Source organism: Mauremys mutica, chromosome 5 (genome assembly GCF_020497125.1).
Source record: "Mauremys mutica isolate MM-2020 ecotype Southern chromosome 5, ASM2049712v1, whole genome shotgun sequence".
Classification (NCBI taxonomy): domain Eukaryota; kingdom Metazoa; phylum Chordata; order Testudines; family Geoemydidae; genus Mauremys; species Mauremys mutica.
In genome coordinates, this window is record NC_059076.1 from 118,232,250 (window position 1) to 118,251,850 (window position 19,601).

The window sequence follows — 19,601 nt, forward strand, 5'->3', positions numbered from 1 at the left end:
GTTGTTTTTCCACCTATTGATGATGTCCCTTTCTTCTGTAAGACTGTTCCCTTCTTTGTCTTGAATTGCGTTAGCTTTGGTTCATCTTTACGTCGTCAGGTCTTTTACAACCTGGACCTGCGTTAGGGGGTAGCAAGTAGGGTAACTACCCGGTGCCTCATGCCACGGGAGCCCCCGTGAAGCTACATTGCTCAGGCTTCGGCTTCAGCCCCGGATGGCAGGGCTCTAGGCCCCGGGCTTCAGCCCCATGCGGTGGAGCTTTGGCTTTCTAGCCTGGGCCCCAGCGAGTCTAATGCTGGCCCTGCTTGGTGGCCCCTCTGAAACCTGCTTGTGGCCCCCGGACTTCTGGTTGAGAACCACTGGTCTAATACCATGAAATACCTCAAAGGGACCATGGTGCCACAAAGCCAGGCAAAATTAGAGGGATAAACTTACTGCGGAGTTGGAGTTTCTTCTCTTGTGAATCCTGATTTTGGACGCCGTTCAGTCTACTTCTTTAGTATGCCCCATCCCCCTTCAGCAAACTCCTTTCCCCCTTAAAAGAGGAATAGTTGGCAATGGGAGATAACCATGGGGAGTTTCCTGGGCCTCCAGTTCCTTTCCAGGGGGCTAGAGGCAGTAAAGGGGGGTTGATAAAGGGACAGACAGCTTTATTTGGGGAGGGCCAGACTTAAATAATAAAATAACAGCTGTAAAATATGGCTTTAATACTATGATTCAATAGTTTTATACCATGACTAAATTAATCCACTTTTAATAAAGTGAGAAATGACCTTCTGTTCCAAACTCAGTATTTCCTTTATTTATTAATGGAATTCCTAATATTTTTTTTGGGGGGGGGGGGAGGGCACTAAAGACCTCTAAGCCCCACTTGTCTATGCCCATGTGATATGGCCCTAAGTCTTCAAACTTCTCAGAAAACTCAACCCCAAGCAACTTCTAAACCAAGATGACAGGAAATACAGTTAGGCCTGGATGCACAAAGGAGTTAGGTACCTAACTCTCAGTTTTGTGACCATAGCAATGCACGAAACTCCCACTGAACCCTGTAGGTGCCTGAACTTGTTTGTCATCTAACGTTTTTGCAATAAAAGTTCACTAAGCACCTATATTTCTGACTCTGAGCATAAAGGCTTCTGCCTCCCTCTAGGCGTCCAGAAGCCTATCTCCCGCCTAAGTCTCAGAGCAATTCACAAACCAGGGGATCATAGGCATTTGGCCACCTAAGTTGTGTGTGGGACCCAATCCAGTAAGCATCCTCTAAGCACACATACCAGATCAAGTCCCTCAGACGAGTTCACAAAAAAAACAGTGGAGAGGGATTGGCAGGAAGAGGCGAAAGAGGAGGCCCTCCCTCATACCTCACCTGAGAGGTGGCAAAATACTTCAAATCCCTTCTCTCCCTTAGGTGGAGGAGGAGCCTGGAACTGGGGGTCTCCCACATCTCAGGTGAGAACTCTAATCACTGGGCTAAAAGTTATGCAGGAGGTCCTCCTCCCGAAACCCCACCTCCAGCTTCTTGCTAAAACAGCGTAGGTACCTAAATACAGGAAAGGGTTCACAGCTGAGAATTTCTGGTAGAGATAGGCACCTCCCTGCAGCACAGACTTAGGTGCCTAAGTCTGAGAGGGGTGAGGCTTAATGCACACACCACTGGTCAGCATCTCTCAGTGCCTAGCTTAGGTGGCTCCCTGCCTAGCAACCGGTGTTTGTGGATCACTGTCTAAGGCGCTTGTGTCTCCCTGTTCATTGTATTGGGAGTCTGGGCAACTAACTCAGGCTTTGTGACTCACAGGGATTTTCTAGGTGCTGTGATGTAATGCGTCTCAATACCTCACTCCTTTCATGCATGGCTTTAGGAAAATGCTCACAGACAACTCATCTTCAGAACGTAAAAAAATTGCACCATCAAATCAGTTTAGTGGTCCACCTATTCTCTGACAATGGACAGTACCAGATGTTTCAGAGGGAGCTGCAAAAACCCCATAAAAGGCAATGCTGGAAAAACTTGTTCATAGGGGAAGTTGTTTCCTAGCCCCCATCAATTAATGGTTGACTTTTCTTTTTAACTATGGCTGTTCCAATTAGACATTAAATACTGAATGAAAAGAGCCGTTTAAAGAACTGTCATAAATCATTCTTACTAAGACGGTCAGTCAGTCTTTACATAAAAGGGATTTTAATATACATTTGCTTACATATATACAAAGACACGGTAAAAGAATTGGCCATAAATGAACAAGTACATTAAGAATGCCCACAATTAGGAAAGCAAAGCTGCAGGGGAAAATCTGAGACCATATTATAAAGAAAAAGGAAATTACATTTCCACCGGTATATGGCACAACTTCCAACTCCTAGGAGACTACAAGGAGTTCAAGCGTGAACATTCACACATTCAGGTTACATTATAACATACTCATAAAACAAATGGATGAAACTTTGCTATTTTCTGAATGCACCGATAAAATGGAGAGAGTCCCCAAATGTAGGGAGAAAATTATAGGCTAGTACACAAATAATAGAGCTCTAATTTCTTTCCTCTATTGAACTTGAGAGAGGCCCAGTGCTATAAGTCACTCCCATCACTAATGTATAATACTCATGTATTTACAGATTCATCTGTGTCACTCAGAGAATAGTGTCTAAAAGCTTGTATCACTATGTGCTGACCTCATCATTTAGGCAGCCAAGAGTAGATTCCAGTATTCCCATACTGTGTGTACATAAATTATAAAGGATAAAATAAAATAGAAAATGAAATACCAGTGATGAACTGTTGAAGGTCAATTTAGCGGGCAGTGTCAAGACTTTGCCATCCCAGGTTTCTTTTGCATCAAGAAATGCAATGTAGTTGACTGAGTAGTATTCTCCAACTGTTATAAGAGAAAAATCAGTGTGTAAACTAAACGTAGATGAGTGTATTACAGAGTCATGTCTTTATTTTCTTTATTAAATCGGTAAATACAAAAGGCTTGAATAGAACCCAGTAGAGTTACACATCCTTGCAGTTTTACAGGGAAATAATGGGCTTGATTTTCTGAAGTGCTGACCACACACTTGAAGACAATGAAAGCTGCAGGTGTTTGGCACCTCTGAAAATCAGGCTTAATATAAATAATAGATTGAAATACCATTTTAGGTTCCACTTGTAGAATCCAAGCTGCGAGTCTGCATCAGCAGAAAGACCCCTTAGAACATGCATGCAGCAGCATAAGCCACTTGCAATCCTCACTTCACTAGAGGCATGAGGGGCAGAGCCACCAAACACAGTGTGCAAAATGGGCAAAAGCAGGGCAGAAGGGGATAGGACAAAGTTCATTCCCTCTCCCAGGCAGCCTCTACTGGTGAGGCTCCAATGGAGACTTGGATGGACCTTGGAGCTTCCTTCCCTAGAAGGAATCTGTGGGGAAGGCCAGCCGCAGTACCACAGCCTCCATTTTCCTCCCCTCCTCCTCCCTCACCCCACAGACACCTACCACCAACACATGTTTAGCTGTCCCTGCAGTTACAGGGTGTGCAGTTCACCCCCTGCTCTGTACCTACAGTAGCAAATCTGGCCCAGAACGTTTTGTGACATAACTGCAATGAAATCTGTATTAAGTGAGCAGTCAAGACACCAATAAACATTTGCTTGATGGAGATGGTCTTAATAAAAGTGGAGAAGAACTGTACTCATTACTTGGGGGGATACTTTGAGATGGTCTCTTGAAATGAGAGTTAATTAATTCGAGTGGTCTCCTGTACAGGCTTGTAGTTGATTCTGGGCTTGATCTTGCTCTCGTTTTGTACTTTCATGGACTTAAAGGCCAGAAGGCACCATTAGATCAGCTAGTCTGACCTCCTATATAAACACAGGCCATTAACCTTCACACAGATACCTTAATTTTAAGCCCAATCAGTCTAGTTAGACCACAGCATTTCAGTCCTCAGGAGACTGAACTGTTGTGTGCCACGAGCAGAGAACAAGAAGGACGATGGTACCACCAATGTCCAAGGCCCCTACATGGCAAAGAATTGATTAGGTAAGATATGCCTAGTCAATCCTAGCAGGTGCGCAGCAACCCATCCTGCAGCAGAACATGAACCCCCACTCCACCAAGATCCTTGCCAATATTATCTGGGGGAAAATTACTTCCCGACTCAAAATCTGGTAATCAGTTTGGCCCTGAATATATGGGCACGACACACCAACCGGGCATCTAAGAAAGAGCATTCTGGTCCACCCTATCTGGGGTCCAGTCTCCAGCTGTGGCCAATCTCTGATGCTTCAAAGGAAGGTGAACCTTCTCCCCACTGCATACATCTGCAGTGTGCTGAAGCCAAAAGGTTTTGTCACTGACTTCACTGAAGCAGAAATAGAATTTTAACTTAGAACACCTCCAAGCAATGAAGTGATTGTGTATAACACATATTATCTGCAGACACACCTCTAAGTACCATCAGGCACAATCTTTGTGCCCATCACTGGAGATCAATTTAGGGCTGAGCTGGGGGCTGACATATCAATGAATGAGAGTTACAACCAAATGAGCTTTGTTCTTATTCTAAATCTAAATCCTAGTTTAGATTTCTTCATAATGATGGAAACACCTTCCACTGGCATGGAAAGCAAAATTCAATTTCAGCTTTAATGGAAGCTGTGCCAGATGTCATAATTGTTCCAGTTTTGTTTGCCAATTGAGTAATGTAAGTCAAGTTTCTTTTCTTGGGGGGTAATTCTTTCAAAAGAATCTCTGGGTTGAAAGCCAGTAACTCGCTGCCAACAGTTTCAATACCCAACCCCCCGCCAGGCATTTCCATTATCAGAAATGGGCTCTAGTTATTAACTTCCTACCATGCTAAAGCCCCATATGGACTAATTTTACTTTCCAATTTGGAAAGTATTCAGTTTTTAGCTATCATGCCATTGCTTATTTACTTTAAAAAAGTAATCATAATTTAACAGCTCTGAAGATGTACTTCAAGAGAGTGCAGGGCCAATATCATGACCCCAGGAAGCAAGAAGTTAATTCTGGCTTCCTTCCTTTCCTCTCACACAGGGAAATAAGGAATATAAGAACAGCTACTGGGAATCAGAAAGGGGAGATTTCCTGCAGGAGGACATGGCTCCACACCAAGTTTTTAGGTAGGGAGTTGAAACCAAGGCTAGAGAGGGCTTGTATTTTGGTTTCATTTATGGTTATAACAATTTAGTCTTGTTTGTGGGTTGAACCCTATATAGATCTAAAATCTCCCTTATCTATATTGCAGACAATGCTTCAGGTCCAAATTCCACAGTCATTTCCAAGCAGGTGAATCCTTAATGGCCAAGCAGACCCAATGGCAAGATAAGAGTCTTAGATTATTTTAAGAAAGCATCTTTAAACATATAATTTCACTTTTTAGTGAGTAAGTTATTTGGTTACCATCTGCATGACTTTCAGCTTGGATAAAGAAATTATACAGATCAGATTTGCGTTGATACTGATTAAAAAAATCTTTCCGTTGGAATTAAAGTAACGCATAAACATTCTTTACTTGTGTCAGGTTTTAAAGGAGCTAAGTGTTACACAACTGAAGAGTCCAATTCTGCATCCACTGACATCAGAGACAGCTCCAAGCTTGGAGATAAATTTGGCCTGACTCACACCTCTGAGTTGAAAGAATATTACAATTGCAAAGTTGAAAACAAACCTTTCTGGAATTAAGATACATTAACTGTTAAAGGGTGTTTTTGTTTTAATCTAAAATCACCAGAACAAACAATTAAATATCCTAATTTGAAGTTTTCTTGTCACAAAAATTGTCTTCACATATTGAAAAGCAGAGCCACTGCTTAATTAGTTACCTTGCAGGAATCCTCTCTTATATATCTGGAACCCATCTGTAGTCTTATTACCACTGGTTCCTTGAACATGGAGGCCAGTAATATTGTCCAGCAGAATGAGATCTGTGACATTGGATGCAGATGGTGTGTTGGTATTATTTATCAGAAGCCTTACATATGCAGTTTGGAGATCATGTTCAGTAGCCACCTAAAACCAGAAATACCAATAGTTTTCTTTTGGAGTGAAATGGTAGTAGTTAGCTGCAAATTACTAGGTCCACTTAGTTTAGAGTGTGTGCGTGCATGTGTGTGTTAAAGCTTTTTCTTCGAGGGCATTCTGAGTGACCTGCTGACAACATCACACTCCATTTGATTTCAAACTCCCAAAGAGATTTTAATCTCCTACACGTCAAACTGTTGCTTGGCGACAGTGCAATAGAAAAACCTTGTAGTTTGAAATCCAGGATAACAGCTCATGCAGAGAAAGGACTGAGTGAAAACAAGAATCTGAAAATCCCAGAGAGACCTCATACAGGAGAATTGGAATGCAATGTTCTAATCAGGTTCTGGAAAATTCATAACACTCAGCTTTGGCAGCATGAAGAGAAGGCCCTTAATTCACATCACACTTGCTACCCCACCCCCACCCCCGGCTCCACTGTGCCGCAGCCCTGCAGCAGCTGGGGGCCGTGCTGTAGCTGGGGCCATGCGCCCCGGCCCCACGGCTTCTGCCGGGGGCTGCAGTTGGGGTCGCGCGCCCCAGCCCCATGGCTGGCACTGCAGCAGGGGCTATGCATCCCTGCCCTGCGGCCTCCCCGGGTGAGTAGACAGGGAAGGGATTCTTGGCCAGGGCTCACGGGGCCCCTGCAGGGCCTGGGGCAAATTGCCCCACTTGCCCCCCCTTCTGGGCGGCCCTGTTTTCCATATTCTAATAAAGTCCTTCATTCAGTGTTTGGCCCTAGCAACTCCTTACCACTTTCACAACAACAGCTCCTGCCTCTGATTGCAATTCTCCTCAGCTGGCCAAACGGATGATGCCTTCAGATACAGCTGCATATTTTTGAATGCTATAATAATAGTTACATTGGAGTTCTGCTCTCCTGACTTCTCATTAGAAAGAGCCTGAATGTGAGTAGTTGGGAGTAACAGGAGATCTTAGATATTTCACTTATACCTCACCTTGACTGAGGAGAACTATCTACAGCTGCAGCTATCATAGGGAATAGATGCCCAGGGGCCACAATCTCCCTTAAACCACTGGCCCTCGCATTCACTTGTAACCTGCAGCTCTTGTTCCTACAGCCTGAAGCAAAAGCAGCATCTCACAGAGACAGTTGAGCAACTATAGATCCCTGATTTTTTTGTCCTCTGTTTCTAAAAGGCAATCAGCAAATGTGATCAGCCCCTGGTGTAGCACACAGGAGACTGGGGTGAAGAAGCAAAATGGGGGAAGGCTGGAAAGGAGAGGAAACAGAAGGGATTGGGGGGGGAGAGTAATCAGGGAAGGGAGAAGGATCAGGAACTTGCAGACAGAATCTTATGTTGGGGAAAGGGTGGATGAGCTTTAGGAATGATTCCCACACATCTGGTGTGCAAGACATAGGAATTCAGATGACAGTGAGAGGTGTCATTCACCAAAAAAGAGGAAAAGAATCATTTATACCCTGCATCTGTTTATAAATATTTACCAGGGCCCTGTTTAAGATTATTGCAACTGTAAAGCACTAACACATTGATGGTCTCATCATTTGGTGAATGACACAGTTTAAAGGGCACACTGATAAAATTGGGCCCTTATTCCCCCCACCCGCAATGTACAAATGGAGGAGCCAGGCCCACTACATGTGAGTCGTCTTTACACCCTGGTTTCAGTGGCATTATCTATGTGAGGAAGGGACTACAGAATCTGACCCCGAATGACTAAATGTATGTCATTTCCCTGCTGGCTTTGCAAAGGAAATGCCTCAGAAATGGTCCTAAAATGGGGGAACAAAGTAGATCTTACTTTTCCATTTAAATTACTAGAGGATGCCATATGGTCAGCCAGGTGTTAGGAGGAAAATGTCTGTTCAGATGTATTAGGATTCAAATAAAAGGGCAAGATTAGCAAGTTAAAATAAAATATGAATTTGATCCAAAGGTGGAAGACAATTCACATATAACCTTTTTTTTTAAATTTACAACTGGCAGCATCGAAAGATTATTTCCTGATAATCCCACCATCTGGAGCAGACTAGCTTTGATCTTGCGCAGCAAGACTTCGCCATTTTTAATGAGACTGCCTAGGTTGTACTATGAGTAGCAGAAAGAATCAAATATGCAAGTGTTTCAAAACTCTCTCTCGCCAAGATCTTCTTATAATAAACGAGTAGTGAGTCTGCTCTATAAAGCTTTCTGAAGTGGGAGGTTGTGTCTCACCACTTCATGTAACTGAAATTATCAATATTCAGTCTTGCTAATTATGACCCATGGCCATTTTGATAATAACATTACAGTTAATTAGGCTCTGTAATGTAATGCATATGTATTCTCCATTTCCTATTTTCCACTCTGTGCATAGGATCTGGTCCAGTTCACCAGGTCAATATTTTCAAATCAGCTGCTAAATTCCCAATGCTTGTATGCTGGGTCATTTGAAAGGCTGAATCCAAGCTTGACTTAAAGCACAACACACTATCTTTCTCCATTCAAGGGACAGGCAGAGTGAATTGGCTGTAATTACAAATATTCAAACCTGATCTGACCAGAGTAAAAACGAAAAACCAAATTAGGTTTTAAAAATCTGGCCCAAAATAAACAAACTGGAAAAATAGCCATTTTTCAAACCCCTCTAAGCAGGTTAAGTGCCTCAAGTCAATGGGAGTTAGGCATCTAAGCTGCTGGTGCACTTCTGAAAATCCCACTAGGGGCCTGTCTGCATCTTTAGGCACCTAAATATCTTTGAAATTCTGGCCCTTTGTGCATTTGACAGCAGTCTTTGTGTATAGTCATTTTCACTGTTATCTCTTCCTTTGTGTGAGTTTTTCAAACAGCAGGGGGAGCGAAAAAATATTTTTTTAAAATTGGAAAATTAGATTGTAAAGCCCCAAATGTTGGCAGATGGATTAAGGGACAGGTGCAGTAACTGAAATATACTGACTCATTAAAAAAAATAGTTCAGTTTCATTCTATGTTTACACTACACTTCCTCCTAGGATCTGCTGTGGCTTATCACCTTATGTAAGCATCGAATTGTGTTATCTATTGTTGTGGTTAATTTATATATAATTAGCATGTAGTGAATAGATTTAAATTGTAGGCATAGGTATAGCAATAAGTAGGATACTCTTATAGAGGTGTAAGACTGACAAGCATTTATGAGTGTGCATTAGGTTTATAAGCAAAGTAGGGCTGTAATGCAAGGCCAGCAGGCTGAGGCCTGTAAGATTTTATCTGACACATTAGGCTTTAAAGGCTAGGCATGAGCAAGTAACCGAGGAGGTACCAGTGAAGTTACAAGGTTACTGTAAAATAAATGCTACTATGAAGTTTGGAAAATATGCCACTACGGACCCATCAATTCTGCAAGATGCTCGATTGTAACATCATGGGAAATTCTGCATGGGAACTCACTGATGTAAATGCTAATTAAAATAAGGGGAACTAAAAGGATACCCCCATCAAAAGTGAGGCACCCCAAATTTTATGGAGTGTGGAAGACCAGATAAGGGAAAAGGGGTTGGAACCCTCATGCATATGCATAAGGGCTATGGGCATGAGTATAACACAGAATAAAAAGGGATCCTCAGCATGAATAGGGAGGAAGAATCAATCAGGAGTCCCTCTACAGCAGGGGTTCTCAACCTTTTTCTTTCTGAGCCCCTCCCCCACCCCCCCAACAGGCTATAAAAATCCCATGGCCCTCTTGTGCCACAACAACTATTTTTCAGTAGATTAAAAGCCAGGGTCTACATTATGGGGTAGCAAAGAGACCAACTGCCCAGGGCCCCATGGCACTGGGCGGGGGGAGGGGTCTCCAAAGCTAATTTGCTCAGGCTTCTCCTTCAGCCCTGGGCAGTGGGGCTCGGAATTGGTCTTTCTGCCCTGGGCCCCAGTGAGTTTAACACTGGCCCTGCTCTCTGGTTTATTTCGGCAGACCCCTTGAAACTTGTTCACAGCCCCCAGGGGGCTCTGGGCCCCTGGTTGAGAACCACTGCTCTACAGGTAACCGTCTGTTGAGAGATCCACCCATCTTGCTGGTACCCTTGGGGATGCAAGAACAGGTTGAACCTCTGTAGTCTGGCACCCTCAGGACCTAACCGGTGCTGAACCAGAGAATTTGCCAAACCACATGAGGTCAATATTGTAGCAAGTGGGTCTCTTTTTATTTTTAATCTCTCCGAGGCGAATAAACAGAACGACGCTTGCAACACCACCTAGCCAAGGTTTACCGGCACTCTTTGTAACAAAGTATTACTGTTGTTACACAATTTTATTGTATTGGCACAAGGTAATAAGTAGATAAAGCATAAAAAACATAAATAAAATCATGCCTGACCATGGATGTTGCCAACCTGATCATGCCAGACTAGAGAGGTTCAACCTGAATAAAGACATCGATGTTGGCGAAATATCATAAGATGTCCATCTTCACTTATGTATCTATAGCTGCGGCATTGATTATATGTGCAGTAAGGCTTTTAATAAAGGGAAGATTGATCATTTGCAGATTCTGTTGTGGTTACTGCTATTATTCCTCATGTGCTCCTATAGTCTCCAGAACTAAGGATATTTCTAATAGCGGTTCTCACCCTGCTAATTCTGATACCGTAGCCTTTAGGGAGCATGAACCCATGTCACAGGTTACTATGGTTTAAGATACCATTGGCAATATCAACTCATCAATAATATAAAGACTACACTGGTCAGTAATGTTCTGTACTCTGTACTGTGTTAGTAAATGCTGCTGACTATTGTTTCAAAGCTCATTCCTTACAGATAATGTTGAAGTATTAGATTACATTTGCTGTATAACAACTTCCTCCCTGCATTATACAATGTAAAAGTATTGGTTTCTGTGTACTCGCTTTGGGTTATATTAGGGGTCTTATTTATATAACTGGACAAAAAATATTCACAGAAGATTTGGATCTTATTACTTCCTCAAATAAGAGAAAGTAGTATCACAAAACTTACCACTGCACATTTCTGAAGAGTTATCCCATACCCAGAAGACACTGAAATTCTTGGCACACCTTCCGGCTGGGGAGGGAAAAAAACAAAAATCTATGTTGTGTATGGACCCACCTCAATACAAAACTACAACACAAGTTGTGTAATGTAATGAAGAAAGAGAAAAAGATGTTAAACTGATTCGCAACCTTGGTGGTTAAGAGCTCTGTCATCCCATCAATGAATCTTCTTTTATCTGTTTATACAAATTTGTTTAAACTATCTATTCCCACATATAATTATTAACCTAAGTGACATGTTTATTTTCGGTGACCAGTCTTCCATGATAAAATGCACAATGTAAAAAAACAAATTCATCAAATGGTAAGATGCATTTTATTACTTAGAGAATTAGCATTTATATGGCATGCACCTGACTGTACCTGTCACTACAGTTATAAGGAACTCATGCATTTAGATGTTACTGCTGAAGCTACTGAAGGTGAACATAATCATATGAGACACAATTAGAAACTCTATACTAATTAACTACTAAATTCCCAGTGGTAGACTACTGCTGATCTTACTTCTCTTCAACCCTTTCAGATATTAAACATCAACCATATCTTACTGACCAGCTGCTGGTTAATGGTAGACTCTCGTTTGAACAAAATCTTCTTTGTCCACGAGGGGATCAAGGCAAACAGTGAATGGATCCCATGAACATCTGGTGCTGCGGAAGTCAAAAGCAGATCATGGCCTTCATTTGTTCCCTGTAATCCTGTTCCCGGTAATTCTACAGCTGAAAGTGAAAGTAATACTCTACATTAGAACTAAAGCATCTGTCTCACAAACTCTAGATCCCATGTGGCAAACACCTGCCACTGTGCATAGCAGTAGCAAAGAGGATTCAACCATTTTAAGAAGAGGTTAGACAAATACCTGTTAGGGATGGTCTAAGTTTACTTGGTCCTGCCTCAGCACAGGGGGATGGACTAGATGACCTCATGAGGTCCCTTCCAGCCCTTCATTTCTGTGATTGGGGCCCTATTTTGCTAGACAAACACAGTATGAGACAATCCCTCCCTGAAGGAGCACAACAAGGCAGGCACAGGGCAAGAAGAAAACCGAGGAACAGAGAGGTGAAGTGACTTGCCCAAGATCACGCAGCAGGTCAGTAGCAGACACAAGAACAGAACTAGGTTTCCTGATTTCCAGTCTTGTGCCGTAACTGGTGACCTTACTCCCTCTCATTCCAAAGGAGACAACTTTAATTAGCAGGCTCTGTTCTCAGTGGGAAGTGTGTACAGCATTGGAACCAGTGTCATTTTCTGAAATAATTAAACTATACAATTCATAATAAACTTCAGGCAAAATTCTGCCCTCAGATATGTGCACACAACTCTCACTGGGAGCTCACAGAAAAAGGTTTTGTATGTGCATCTCCAAGAGCAGAATTTTGTCATTCAGATTTAAAACAAATTATACCTCAATTAATAGGTTTCAGGCTTAAACCAACTATTAATAATTTCAGCCCACGCTAAGATTTCAGAAAAGCATGACTAATTGAAGAGCTTTATAAATATGAGCTACCTAAATATAAAAAAGCCTTGTGCTTCAAAGACACAGTCTGCCAGTAAATCATTAAACATTCAGACTGTTTTACAATGTTTCTAATGGGTGTTTTGTTCTCAAATGAGTTTCCGTTAAATCGTAATACAATCAAATCAAGTGCCCCAATTCTGTAAAACAGTAATGTCAATATCATCTTATAACATGCTGAAAAAAGATTTGCCTATGATGAACAGTTCTGAAAATATAAACCAAAATAATTTAATAGCATTAGTCTATTCAACACAAGTTCTTATATCACACTCATCACTGTACTATCTAAACATCTTTAATATAGGGTGTGACAAAGCTCTGAGCCTGTATTGGTGGGTCCTGCACTTCCTGGTGGATACAGTGGCCTCAGAAGTTCACTAAGGTCCTCAAGATGACCTCCCTCTCCCGGTATGGTGGCAGAAGTTACAACTTATTGAGCTATTTTCCTCACAGGCCAGTATGGGAGGTGGGAAGGTGAAATACCCACAGTTTTGGTGCTCCTTAGAGCTCCGTAGGTACCATTTGGTCTCCTGCCTGGACCAAAGTCAGTTTCCCCTTTTAAAGGGATCTCTGTAGATCATGCGGGGGGTGGGGAAAGGAGGAAACCCGGGCCCGCCCTCTACTCCGGGTTCCAGCCCAGGCTCCCTAATGGTAGCAACTGTTATCGGCTTCCCTCCTTCACTGATGCTGCTTTGATTCCCTGGACCACTTTCCCATGTTCCCCTTTTCCAAGCTTCACCCTTACCTCAGGGTTCAGTAATGCTTCCTCTCCTCCAGCTCCTTTCACCTGGGCTCCTCTCTAGGGAACTGGAAAGGAGAGCTTTTAAAGCAGTATAAGTGGGACCTTACTTGGTTCCAGCTCTCTCCATTAGCCTATCAGCCTTAACTGACTCTTTCTCAGTTAATTGAGGTGACCAGCATTAGCCTAACGACCTTAGCTGGTTAAATTGGCCTCAGGTGTCTTGATTGGCCTGGAGTAGCCCTTGTTTGGCTATCAAGGGAACAGCTTATTCTGAGGCTGATATACCTGCCTTCCACTATCCTCTTATATCCTTCTGGCCTGAGTCCGTCACAAGGGATAAGATCCAGTATTACTATGAATGGCTGCCCATCCTAAAACTTAGTTTAATCAAACTGGAGCTGATCGGTAAATTAGAAAATAATGTAAATTAAAAATTTCTAAATTGTTTCCGTTTCCGGGGTTTGAAATGGACACGTCCCATCTTCTGTGAAATGTTCTCAATATTTTTTACTGAAATTTTTATCAAACTCAAGTTTGAAATTTTTCATTTAAACAAAAAACATGTTTGCTTTCTGAAAACCCCTGGTTTAAGTAACATTTTTGATTATTTTGAAAATAATTTCCATATGAATTTCGATTAAAATAGTGCTGGAAAATTTTTGTGAGAAGTAGAAGGTTTTCATAATGTCTACAACTTTTTATTAAAAGTTTCATTTTCAATAATGCTGGTGGGGGGGAGGTTTGACCAAATAAATTTGTGTACAAACTTTCAACCAAAGAAATGTGAAACAAACAGCATATTTTCTGTATATTATATAGGATATATTTCTGTTGTATTTTCTTGGGATTAGTTATACTGAATTATGGCCCAACCGCAAGTAGTATTTACCACTTTTTATAAGGTTCTGTTTGCACCTCACACCTTTCAGGACTAAGCCCTTAGAAGTGAATTTGGTGACTTAAATCAAAGCCCAGGTGAGCAGGATTTAACTAAACAATTATGATTACCATAATCAATGAGATGCCAATATAGACTCCAACCCTAAAATGACAGCACACAGATGGACTTATACACCCATGAGGCAACCCGTTGACTTCATATGTAGAAGTCAAAGCTTATCAGTTGCAAAGGTTGGAACTCTATTGTGCTCAGGAAGCACTTTATATTGAACTGCAAATTAAAAATATTGGAAAACTGAAGTAACAATAAAGTCATTGCAACATGCGAAAGATTACTCTGAATATTTTGCCATTGAGATTACAATTGAATTCACTAAATCCCATATATTCATATTATGCACAATATCATATTACCTAGGTGTCAGATACATGAATTATTAAGAAAAATCTTTGCTGTCCAATTACAGACCATATTCTCTGCTCACTTTCCTATGAGTCCAGGGGATAGATATGTAAGAGAAGAATCTGTTAGCCATTTGTAGTCTCTTCCACTTTGGTAATCTATGCACAAAGAGGTGGATCTTGCATTTGCAATGACCTCAATTATTGGTCATCATTAGGGACTGAATCTTGGAACTCCAGCGTTAAGAGGAGTGGCTTCTGTAGCTGGCATGTGTAGTAGACTTTATTCTCTGACGACCAGCCATTATAGGAGATGAATGACACACAAAGTAAAGTAGGGCACTTTTTTTTTTTTTAAAAAGGAAAGCTGAAATGGAGGCAGCTATTAGTCACAAAAACAAACACAGTAATCTGGAATTTAAGAGGTTCAGCTATAGTCTGGCAAGCAGTGGGTGCAGAATCCCACAAGTCCATTCTTTGACATTCATATACCTCTGCACCACATCCGAACTCATACAAACTATACTGGTGTTGTCAGTGTCAGAATTACAGCAGATTGTAAGACATGGCATGGGCCATGTCAAGGCATGGGCCATGCCTTATGTGTGAAGTGACAAGCTTGGTGCTGATGCTCAGTTACCAATAGCAAAAATTGTGCATTTTTAACAATAAATACAGTAATTCTAATAGTTAGCCCTTCCCTCAAAGCTGCATATTTTGAATCTGTAAAGAAATTTGAAATTTGTTTTTCCTAATGACTCTTAACATCAACAAAACTTTCAGTTACCTTGTCTTATTTTTGTTTTTCAAAAATGCATTTGTTTACTATATTTTTTTTCTCCCCTTGGAGTTATTCAGTGTCCTCAAAAGCAGCCCTCACACAAGAACCAATTTAAAGTCCCTTCAATTACACACACCGCTGAACAGACAAAGGTAGTAATTTACTGCACTTCAATTTCCAATGTTGCCATTAGCTTTTCTTGTTTCAAAGCTAAAGACGCTGTGAGAATAAACCAGAGGGTAAGAGGTAGGACAAAACAGAAAAAAATAGGATGCTTTTCAGCAAAAATTGTGATGCTCAATGAGAGCGTTATGTTACTACTGCTATGCCCACCCTCTACACCAAGTCCTGAATCCATGCAAGTCAACCTGAGTCACCCTGGTCATGCCCAACCCTGGAGGAGAAGGAATGTTCACAATAGCTGAACCTGTTTTTACTGTGTGGAGCCAGGACACACCTTTGCCTCCTGTCTAGCTTGAAAGAGCTCAGGAAATAGACCAGCCCAGGCCAATAGTGGGGGGTACAACCTGGGCATCACCAAAATTCCATGCTCTGTAGCCACCCTCAAGTAGAGCCCAACACATGAACCCGCATTTCAAATTGCCACTGCCATTGCAAGTCTTGGAGCAAGCACAGGAGACTCCCCTGCAACTAGCAATGACAGACTCCAGGGCTGCTGCTAACTTTATACATGTTAAGGCAGCCCAAACCCTACAGATCCCTCTCCTGCCAAAACCCACACCAGACCTGGTGGACACAATTGATGGGTTATCCCTATCATCAGGACTGGTGACCTAAGACACTGTCCTCCTAGAGGCAGAAATGGAAGGGCATCAGGAATTAGTATGTTTTGATGTGATCTGCTCTCCATTCTTTTCAATAATTCTTGGCATTCCTTGGTTGGAGTTGCACTCCCCGTGGATCTCCTGGTGACGGAGGAACATTAGCTTCTCCTCCGAATATCGACAGATAGCTTGCCTCCAACAAATAGACCAACCCCAAGTGGTCGCATCCATGGTCCCAGGATTGGATAAGACCCTAAGAAGTGAGACCCTGCACTGTGGGGGGTAACCAGAAGAGAGCAGCCCCAGACCAAAAGCTCAGCCTCCTCGACAAGTACTGAGACGACCTGGATGTGTTTGAAAACAAAAAAGCTGATTTACTATCCCCACACAGGGACTACATATGTCCAACAGATCTATAACCCAGGGCAAGGTGCCCTGTGGATGGACAGACACTATGTCTAAACCAGAGCTGGATGCACTAAGCGTGTATAGCAGAACAATCTCACAAAGGGCTTCATTCAGAGATCCACTTCTGCAGGGGGGCACTAGTTCTCTTTGTGTGAAAAAAGGATAGGCCACTATGCTTCTGCATAGCCTATCATACATTGACTCAGGTGACTATTCAAATCAGTACCCCCTGCACCTCATCCTAGAATTGCTGAACTGCCAGAACCTTTTCACTAAACTTGATCTTTCAGGGGCATATAATTTAACAGGCATAAGGCCTGGGGATGAATGGAAGACAGATTTTCATACCTGATATGGGCACTCTGAATATTTAGTAATGCTGTTCAGCTGAACCAATGCCCTCACAACATTTCAACATTTCATAAACAATGTTCGGGGACATCTACCTAGATGATATATTGGTGTTTTCTGAGAAGCCCTGAGCAGCACTGCCATAATGTCAGTCTGTCCTGGAGAGACTACGGAAGCTTAGTTTGTATGCCAGACTGCCGCTGAATTTTTAGGTTATACGGGGCATTCAAATAGATATGCAGAAGGTGGAAGTCATCCGTAACTGGACAGCACCCCAGACCCACTGAGAACTTCAGTGCTCCCTGGGCTTTGCAAATTTTAATAGTTGATTCATCTCCAATGACTGAACAAATAGCCCCCGACTTGCCTCCTTCATAAAGCCATTTGATTCACTTGGCTACCTGAAGCCCAGCTCGCTTTCAACCAGCTCAAGACTGCCTTCATCACAGCCCCAATTCTGGCACACACTGACCCAACTCATTCATTTATAGTGGAAGCAGATGCATCCAACGTGGCCCTCAGGATGGGACTCTCTCAGTGACTCAGACCCCAGTCAGTTCTTCACACCTGTGCATTCTACTCTCAAAAAACCATCCCCACAGAGATGAACTATGAAATACTGGACAAGGAGCTGCTCACAATCAAAACTGCATTAGAAGAATAGCACCACCACCTTGAGGGAGCTCAGCACGCAGTACAGGTATTTACTGCCCATAAGAACCTCCAATACCTCCACAAGGCCTGAGCTTTGAACCAGAGGCAGATAAGGTGAGCTGTGTTCTTCTGATTCAAGTTTACAATTACCTACCACTCGGGAAACTGAAATGGTAAAAACCGATACTCTATCACGAAAGGGGAACACTACCGGGAAAAGGAAGACCTACTTCTGAGCCCCCCTTTCTCCACAATTCAGCAAGATGGCCTCTCCCTTATCCGGTCTGCCTCAAAAGATTTGCTTGCCACAATCTATGGTATTAGGAACTAAGATGCACATTTCCATGAGGGATGGGATGATATATTTTGATGAACGCATAAATATTTCTCTGGGGCACCCCTGGCTGGAGGTGCTACAGCTATGCCATGATGCTCCACTGGTGGGGTCACTTTGGCTGCCCTACACCTGCTGCATGGTTACTCTTTTTTATGGTGGCCCTGCATGCTGGCCAAAGCCCAAGCTTACTCAGGACCTGGGTTCTAGACCCTTTTGGATGGGTGGGTCAGATCCCAAGTCCTGCTGTGACTCAGGTCCAAGCCCTGTCAGTTTCCAGTGTGAATGCAGCTCAAACCACAAACCCAAGTCAGGTCAGCCTAATGCAGTGTGGACACATAAGCACAGTTGTGAGACCCAGGTCCAGCAACTGTAAGCCCTGGTTTAAAATGCAGCGCGGATGCTTCATCATGGTCTTCGAAAGACCAAGTCCACAAGCCTGGATCTCACAGGCCTGGGTTTACCGTGAAGTGCAGACATAGCTATAGCGCAGGGGTCGGCAACCTCTGGCACGTGGCTCACCAGGGTAAGCACCCTGGCGGGCCAGGCCAGTTTGTTTACCTGCCGCAACGGCAGGTTCAGCCGACCACGGCTCCCACTGGCCGCAGTTCACCGTCCCAGGCCAATGGGGGCTGCGGGAAGCAGTGCGGGCCGAGGGATGTACTGGCTGTGGCTTCCTGCCACCCTCATTGGCTTGGGACGGCGAAACGCAGCCAGTGGGAGCCGCGGTCAGCCGAACCTGCCAACGCAGCAGGTAAACAAACTGGCCTGGCCCACCAGGGTGCTTACCCTGGCGAGCCGCATGCCAGAGGTTGCCGACCCCTGCTATAGCAACTGAGAAACAGAGATGCATCATGTTTTATTATATTGCAAATGTTATTATAAAATAAACTTTTTAAAAGCATCTGGCTCCCAGGATTCTCCAGCACTTCGAGGTTTAGAACAATTGGAAGGGCAGTTAAAATGAATACATACCTGTCATACCGAAGCAGTCTCTCTTTTTTCGAATCCGTTGCTTATCTGTAACAACCTACAGTTAACACAAAAGAAGAGTGACTATAAACCCAGGACCTTATTTACAAAATACATTTCTATTACTGTTGATTCTAAGTCTCAAACTGGTGATGTGCTTTACACTAAAGTACAAATTCTGATTTCTGTACTCAAAACTCATAAGATTATGAGAAGTGGCAGCGACTAATGAATAGTACACTGGACCTGGGGTCTGCGTTCTTATGCCTTGGCCCTACCACTGACCTGCTGCATGCCTCTGGGGCAAGTCACTTAAACAAAGGACAGGAGAGAAATAAGTTAATTTGAGTGCGAGCTTTCTGGGGCAAGTATACCCTCTGTTACTATGTATAATAATTAGCCACATGGAGCAAAAAAACATTTTCCCAACTTTAAAATATTTCTTTCAGTGGCGAAACCATCGCATACAATTTTTGACTTTCTGGTGATATTTTGTATTGGTTTTCTTCATTAGGCCTTTTATTAATCACAGAGTTAGATCTGTGTTTCTAACTACACCCACTATGTTCTCCATGTCATGAAATAATGTGTATATGGTGGGTGAAAGACAATGGGTCACCCAGTATACGCCCAGTTCTTAGGTCATAAGTGGCACTCCTAAATCTTTCAAAAATATAGAAGCAAAGATAAGTACTGTGGTTAAATAT

The 19,601-nt window shown here is 42.7% G+C and overlaps 1 protein-coding gene across 1 annotated transcript in view; it reads right to left on the reverse strand.

The window, feature by feature from the left end:
* EVC2 (EvC ciliary complex subunit 2) overlaps nucleotides 1-19,601 on the reverse strand; it is a 157,833-nt gene that overhangs the window by 131,979 nt on the left and 6,253 nt on the right. Inside the window, exons 2-6 of the mRNA XM_045017520.1 lie at nucleotides 18,898-18,952; nucleotides 11,596-11,762; nucleotides 10,985-11,050; nucleotides 5,831-6,017; nucleotides 2,767-2,876 (exon numbers count right to left, since the gene is read on the reverse strand). Coding sequence (XP_044873455.1) covers nucleotides 2,767-2,876; nucleotides 5,831-6,017; nucleotides 10,985-11,050; nucleotides 11,596-11,762; nucleotides 18,898-18,952 — 585 coding nt within the window. The remainder of the gene's footprint in view (nucleotides 1-2,766; nucleotides 2,877-5,830; nucleotides 6,018-10,984; nucleotides 11,051-11,595; nucleotides 11,763-18,897; nucleotides 18,953-19,601) is intronic.